The sequence below is a fragment of the Anomaloglossus baeobatrachus genome, chromosome 7 (assembly GCF_048569485.1).
Source record: "Anomaloglossus baeobatrachus isolate aAnoBae1 chromosome 7, aAnoBae1.hap1, whole genome shotgun sequence".
NCBI classification, from domain to species: domain Eukaryota; kingdom Metazoa; phylum Chordata; class Amphibia; order Anura; family Aromobatidae; genus Anomaloglossus; species Anomaloglossus baeobatrachus.
This window is the reverse complement of record NC_134359.1, coordinates 300,352,682-300,360,729: the sequence shown is the minus strand read 5'-3', so window position 1 is coordinate 300,360,729 and position 8,048 is coordinate 300,352,682. Positions and strand designations below refer to the sequence as shown.

Here is an 8,048-nt window from a genome sequence, read left to right as displayed (position 1 = left end):
GAGAGGCATGAAACGCAAACCACTCCTCATTGGCTGATTCAAAAAACCCTAAGCCGAGTCTGCAAAGGTCACATGACTGGTGCGCCATGTTTACTGTGGGCACTGACTGGCGGCTATAATTACCTGGAGGTAGTCGGATTTGCTTTATTATTCTTTAATATTTCACTTTGCCGTTAGACGCCGAGAATTTCACCAGAGTCGTTAGATGTCTTCTCTACAGGAGCTTCGGGCAAGAGTAAAGATGGCCGCCGCAGGTTCATCGGAAGAGCGCCACGGTGTGGGGGAGGAGACCGGATGTGACGTCACGTGCTCCTGGCGGGGTAAACAGAGCCGGGATAAGATGGCGGCCTCCTCCTGTCTGTGATCAGCCGGGACATCAGTGACAGGGAGTGATGTGAGTGACGTCAGCAGGAGCGCATTATCGGCTTATAATGGTTATTATCTGACCATAGATCTGTCTCTAGGCGGAATATTCCTGTGAGGTCTCCTGACCCGCGCCATTTGTCTGTCATTATTAATGTGTGGTCTCTGCTCTGTACATAGATGGAGGAGGCTCCCGGGGACAGCGAGGAGAAGGTGACGTCCGGCATGGAGTCTCTGGCTGTGAAGGAAGACGAGGAGGAGGAGGCGGGAGAGGCCGAGGAGGAACCGAAGGAGGAGGACGAAGGAGAGAAAGCTGAAGACGACGAGGAGGAGGAGGATGGAGACCAGCAGCAGCGGGAGGAGGACGACGACGAGGAGGACGAGGACTGGTGCATCCCGTGCAGCGACGACGACCTGGACGAGACGGACGGATGGACGCCGGCGCCCGAGGAGATCAAGCGCCTGTACGAGCTCATCGCCAGCGAGAAGACGCTGCCCCTGCAGGTGGACCTGCTGCTCCGCCGGCCGCCCACCCCCGAGCCGGACACCCAGGACGAGGAGTCCGACCAAGAGCAGGAGGAAGAGGAGGAGGAGGACGACACGTGAGTGACCGGAGTCGGCCGGGAGCAGCACATAGCCCCCACATCTTCCACCGCACACACACACACACACACACACACACACACACACACACACACCGTCACCGCCCTGTGACTACGTCTTCATTGGTCACTGCGGGATCAGGAGCTCAGTCTGCACCTCACCGGGCACAGCTGAGCAATAACCATGACCCTGGCAGAGTCCTTCACTGACAACTGAGGGGTTACCATGGCAGTCAGGGCCGTCTGACAGTCCTCCGGTGGCCGCCATCTTGGTCCTCCAGTGGCCGCCATCTTGGTCCTCCAGTGGCCGCCATCTTGGTCCTCCAGTGGCCGCCATCTTGGTCCTCCAGTGGCCGCCATCTTGGTCCTCCAGTGGCCGCCATCTTGGTCCTCCGGTGGCCGCCATCTTGGTCCTCCTGTGCAGCTTAGCCTAGGGGAACGTCCTCTATACCATATACTGCAAGGAAATCGCAGGTCTTTATTAGTTTTATTTTCTTCACATTCTAAAGTAAAGACCTGAAAAATGTAAATTTCTAATCGCGTCCTAGAAATTCAAATCTCTCAAAATATAACGTAAAAACCGATGGGAAAATACTGGAAATATCTATCATCGCTGCTTTCCCTAAAAAATATAAGGAATTAAAACGTCGTATGTAGAGCAAGAGGCATCAGGAAAAAAGCCGGCTCCTCCTGCATGTCACCCCTGACCTCTTGTTTTTTCCCCGCAGGCCGCCCATCCCCACAGAGTTCGACTTCGATGATGAACCGGTCACTCCGAAAAACTCATTAATTGACAGGAGGCGAACGCCCGGTGAGTGATGAGGAGGGGAACTGTGTGACAGGACTGCAGTGTAAAGCATGGTGGGGAAGTGGCAGCCTGGCCTCTGATCAGACAGGAGGGCTCGTCGGAGCACAGCGTGGGCTTCTGGTGTATGTGGCGTGTTATGATCAGGCATGTAGTGATGTGCGACCCTTATGTATTTTTACTCTTTAACTTCTGCTTTCCAGGGAGCTCAGGCCGCAGTCAGAAGAGAGAGGCGCGGATGGACAAGGTCCTCTCCGACATGAAGCGACATAAGAAGATCGAGGAGCAGATCCTGAAGACCGGCCGTGATCTGTTCGACATGGACCCGGACTCTGTGCCTACCCCAAAACGCTCGTCCGCTATCTTTCCCCGCCAGCGAAAGTACTGAGCGCCAACAGCTGGACTATACCCGCAGCAGGACTGAGCGCAGCATCGACTGGTGGCTTTATACAGCGCCACCTTGTGGACCCTTTCATGCTGCAGTTCTCTGGTCGCTCACCCTCTGACGCCACCGCCGGCTGCTTTATGTATTTAACCATTTCACTCATGAATTTCTTACAAAAAGTGACAAAGACTTCAGCATGCCTTCACTGGCCGGACACCTGGGACTTATAGTTCCACAATTCAGGACGGCCGGAGATGACGACTGTGTCGGAAGCCGCGCTCTGCCCCCTCAGTTTTATTCTCTTATTGTGTAAATAAATGGACTTTTCCTCTTTAAAATGTGATTTTTAATTTCTGTTTAGGGTGATCGGTCTCGAATCGTGTGAGCAGGATTGTGGCAGAACTGTCAATCATCCCACAGCCCCGCCCACTCAGCGGCTCAGCATTGTTAATGGCTGGGATCTGCACCACTTTAGTGATGGATGTGGTGGTCTTGGGACAGGAGTGTGTGTGTGTTGCTCCAGCATGTAAAGAAGAAAAAAAATATCAACACAATCCAAAAACGCTGCTGTCCTCTGTGTGCCGAAAATCATTTATAATGGGAGGAGGCAAAATGGAAAACTGTTCTGTGGTCAAATCAAAATGTGAATATCTTTATAGAAACCACAGAGGTGTCCTGTGGACTCGAGGAGAGGGACCATCCAACTTATCGAGGACAGGGACCATCCAGCTTGTCATCGAGGAGAAGGGACCGTCCAGCTTGTCATCGAGGAGAAGGGACCGTCCAGCTTGTCATCGAGGAGAAGGGACCGTCCAGCTTGTCATCGAGGAGAAGGGACCATCCAGCTTGTCATCGAGGAGAAGGGACCATCCAGCTTGTTATCGAGGAGCTGCCACAAGTGTCTCCCGGCCTTGAGAGACTTGTGACAGAGCTGGGTTCTGTGCTTTTTATTGTTTGGTGTTTTTAATTATTTTTGCTTTCGGTTGGTGCAGCAAGGGTTAATGACGCCGGCTTGTTATCAAGAAGAGGGACCATCTGGCTTGTAATCAAGTTAGTGAAGCAAGAGTTAATAACCCTTTCCTTGCTAGCTCCTGGTTAGTTCTTCTCAGCTGCAGCTTGTTGGTGACCATTCCCCTTTCCTTTAAATAGTCACATGACCCCTGCTTTGTTGTCAGTAATAGATTAATTCTGTTCTGACCGCTCTATAGGGAAGAGGTGTCTAGGAGCTGTTGGTAATTTGCTGCTGCAGATCTTCTGTTGGAGCTGCGCCATCTGCAGCCCTGGTGCAAATATGTTTGTTGTATCCTATCTATGTCCCCCTCTGTCTTCCTTCCCCTGTGTTTTATTACTACAGTGGGGAAGTCTAGTGCACTCACCAGCCTTGCCAGAGTGAGTGGAGGGACAGCCAGGGACTAGGTAAGTGATGGCGGCGGGGGGGGGGGGAAAGGACCCGCTTAGGGATGTTCGGGAGTGCAGGGGACAGACATATGCTAGTGTCAGGAGGTAACCCAACCTTAGGTCAGTATGAGGGAGCTTAGGCCCCAATAGAACCTACATAGAAAGATTCCACAAATATATTCACATAAAATAGATATCTTTATTGAAGTATAACAATAAAAAAGGGGTTAAAAACCAGAGGAAAAGTGGACACAAGAAATACCTTGGTCCATGCAGTAGTGATAATAGAAAAATTCACTTTAATAAATATTGTCCATAAATAATCAAAGACATGGTTGCATATGAGGTGTAATACACTTAGAGTCCACAAGGTGGCAATAGATACCCAATCTTTAGTAAAAAAGCATGGAAAGTCAGGGAAATTTAAATACTAACAGGGTCCTCACAGATGAAGTCTCGCTCCACATGGAGTATAGATCAAGAGACCACAGCCAAAGATAGAGTAATTAAAGCCTAAGACAATACAAAGAGGGATTAAGTCGCCACCACATGTGGTCACATGGAACAATAGTATTAGTTATATTTACCGCAGGGACCCCCCTTGACGTACGTTTCGCCACCGCTTCTTCAGAAGGGGTGTGGTTATTAGTGTGGCCAACGTGTCTCTTTATATGAGACACAGCCAATCAGCTGTCTCAACAAACCGCCGTGATGTCGGAAATTGCGGTCACCGGGGCAATGCACCACGCTGCGGTCAGAATCAGAATCCCGACGCACCCGGAATTCGTCACACGGAGAGGCATGCCCGCCACCGCACGCGCCGAGGTAACGTCCCGCCTGCATGAGTGCAATAGCTCAAGAATCAAAGAGCATGATGCTGACCGGCAGAGAAGAGGAACCGTGAGTTCGGGAAACACCGCAAGTATATCGGAAATAGTGTATACACACATTAATGCATACAAAAAATAATATATACAAAAAAATTATTAGTGTCTATATTTAAAAAAAAAGCCGCATCCCAAAAAGATAACATTAGCAGTGTGCTTGTAGCGATCACCAGTTATATACACCTAATATAAATAAACTTGTATATATGTATAAAAAATGTATAAAAAAATCGAGATAGATCTACATGTGATAGAGATAATTCATTGAAGTGAAAAAAAAAATAAATTTATATTATATATATATACTCTGTGTGAAAATTGATGGCGCTATAATAATAAATAATAATAACATACGGAGAGGACATAAATAGACCACATATAGATTATTGACTATACATACATATACACACATATATAAACCACCACATATATAAATAGAAATATAATCGGAAAGATGTATAAAAATCTACATCTACACACAAGTGTACAAAACAAATATGCAAAATCAAAGTAAAAAACGTGAAAATGTGAAGTGAGTAATATAGTAAGAACCATATTGGCAAAAATGCTATAAAGTGATGTGCAAAATATATGAAAAATTAGTATATATATATATATATATATATATATATATATATTGTATTTATATAATGTGTAAAAAAATATATATATTAATAAAACATTAATTTAACTATCATAACATCCAATATGTGAAAAGGAATCACAATAATGTAAACAAAGTGCATCATGAAAAATATAAAAATAATATCCCTCAAAGTAGATTTTTTTTTTCATACACCTAATATGAATAAATGTGTGTATATGTATAAAAAAATCGAGATAGATCGACATGTGATGGAAACAATTAAAGTGAAAATATATATATATATTTGTATAGCAAAAAATGCTATAAAGTGACGTGCAAGATTTATGAAATATTAATATATAATAATATATAGTGTTTACAGTGCCTACAAGTAGTATTCAACCCCCTGCAGATTTAGCAGGTTTACACATTCGGAATAACTTGGCATTGTGACATTTGGACTGTAGATCAGCCTGGAAGTGTGAAATGCAGCAAAAAAGAATGTTATTTCTTTTTTTTTTTTTTTTTTTTTTTAAATTGTGAAAAGTTTATTCAGAGGTCATTTATTATTCAACCCCTCAAACCACCAGAATTCTGTTTGGTTCCCCTAAAGTATTAAGAAGTATTTCAGGCACAAAGAACAATGAGCTTCACATGTTTGGATTAATTATCTCTTTTTCCAGTCTTTTCTGACTAATTAAGACCCTCCCCAAACTTGTGAACAGCACTCATACTTGGTCAACATGGGAAAGACAAAGGAGCATTCCAAGGCCATCAGAGACAAGATCGTGGAGGGTCACAAGGCTGGCAAGGGGTACAAAACCCTTTCCAAGGAGTTGGGCCTACCTGTCTCCACTGTTGGGAGCATCATCCGGAAGTGGAAGGCTTATGGAACTACTGTTAGCCTTCCACGGCCTGGACAGCCTTTGAAAGTTTCCACCCGTGCCGAGGCCAGGCTTGTCCGAAGAGTCAAGGCTAACCCAAGGACAACAAGGAAGGAGCTCCGGAAAGATCTCATGGCAGTGGGGACATTGGTTTCAGTCAATACCATAAGTAAAGTACTCCACCGCAATGGTCTCCGTTCCAGACGAGCCCGTAAGGTACCTTTACTTTCAAAGCGTCATGTCAAGGCTCATCTACAGTTTGCTCATGATCACTTGGAGGACTCAGACAGACTGGTTCAAGGTTCTCTGGTCTGATGAGACCAAGATCGAGATCTTTGGTGCCAACCACACACGTGACGTTTGGAGACTGGATGGCACTGCATACGACCCCAAGAATACCATCCCTACAGTCAAGCATGGTGGTGGCAGCATCATGCTGTGGGGCTGTTTCTCAGCCAAGGGGCCTGGCCATCTGGTCCGCATCCATGGGAAGATGGATAGCACGGCCTACCTGGAGATTTTTGCCAAGAACCTCCGCTCCTGCATCAAGGATCTTAAGATGGGTTGTCATTTCATCTTCCAACAAGACAACGACCCAAAGCACACAGCCAAGAAAACCAAGGCCTGGTTCAAGAGGGAAAAAATCAAGGTGTTGCAGTGGCGTAGTCAGTCTCCTGACCTTAACCCAATTGAAAACTTGTGGAAGGAGCTCAAGATTAAAGTCCACATGAGACAAAAAGAAGGGAAAAGTGCACATAATATGGGCGCACATCAAAATCATACAGCGTTTAATATATTTTATTGGATCAAAAAGGGACAAGGACATGATATAAAAAACCTTTAAAATACACACATAACTTATGACCTCACTAGTACTCCAATTGTAGTAAATAGGATTTAGTACAGATCGACAAAAAATAGCTCTATCAATAAATAAACAATATATTGCATGCAAATGACCATTCTTAATAGCTATTCGAGGCCAAACACCCAATGTAGTGAATAATATCGGAATGTTAACAAATGAGGACCTCAAAGTAATAGTACAAAGGATGTAACTTGACCAGAAACCGTGCCTATGTAAATAATATACAGGTACGGCCCATCCACATATCTACCTAGCGCTGTGTGTCAGGTGGTGGTGAGAGCCACATCAGCAGTGGTGTGAGATGATGTTATACATCAGGGGTGGCCAGACAATAGATGAGCTGAAAGCAGTTATATAAGTAGATATAAATAGCCTGGACATCAAAGATAATCATATAAAACAGCAAGCCCCAGCCAGGAACTATATCTGAAGCAACCACATGCAAGGCAAGCCCGTCATCCTTGCACCATGGCAATCTGCGGTAGATAATGCCAAGATCCACTTATACCGATGTAGATATATATCAAAATACTGGAGATCCCCCACACACACAAAGTGCCTAAGGTCAGGCACATGGGAGGGGATACTCCTGAAATGAGAGAGGATCACAAGAACATACCCATTGACCACTCAAACAATGTGAGGGTGAAACAGGTGTGATTACCAGCCGGGCCCGGTGTGGTCAGAAGGTAGCATGCACAGGTTATGCAGAGGAGTAAAGTGAGGTCAGCAAAAAGCCCAACGCGTTGCGCTGACTAGCAGCTTCGTCAGGGGAAGTATAAAACAAAAGACCCAAAGCACACATATATATACGTAAATAGCAATTAGATAATTACTTGCCAGTTGACGTTTAAGTGGTAGCAGCTGCCTCAATACGCTAGAAGCCATAGCGTTTACCTTGTAGGGAGATGTGGGGTCGCACAATACATAATAGCACTTGCGCCGATGAAACCGGAAGTCTAAGTGTGCACGTGACGACGCCAGTAGCCACGTGCACAAAGCCAGGAAGTATGATTTGTAAACAAATAGTACGGCGCATGCGTGAGCCGTGCATGGAAGGAGGCGTCCCTCACAACAGCACAGGCGGTCACGCATATCGAACACGGCATATAGAGAGATGGGACACACGGTTACGTATGCACAAATACTGCAGAAAAGGGAACCATCACCCCAATTCGAATGAGCAGAAAATCGCATGGGTGGACATTCACATAGGTGGAACAAAATGACAGCCTGAACACAGGCTATGGCTAAGACCTAGAAACACAAG

At 45.8% G+C, this 8,048-nt stretch overlaps 1 protein-coding gene across 2 annotated transcripts; it reads left to right on the top strand.

The window, feature by feature from the left end:
• Positions 1–286: 286 nt before the first annotated feature.
• On the top strand, positions 287–2,493 carry PAGR1 (PAXIP1 associated glutamate rich protein 1). Of its 2 annotated transcripts, none has more exons than XM_075319604.1 (4): positions 287–394; positions 544–965; positions 1,694–1,776; positions 1,974–2,493. In XM_075319604.1, exons 2-4 carry the CDS (start codon positions 544–546, stop codon positions 2,156–2,158), a joined length of 690 nt encoding a protein of 229 aa, XP_075175719.1. In that variant the 5' UTR covers positions 287–394; the 3' UTR covers positions 2,159–2,493. The 2 variants fall into 2 exon arrangements, with proteins under 2 accessions (XP_075175719.1, XP_075175718.1); XM_075319603.1 differs by having other exon boundaries at positions 302–434.
• The last annotated feature ends 5,555 nt before the right edge of the window (positions 2,494–8,048 follow it).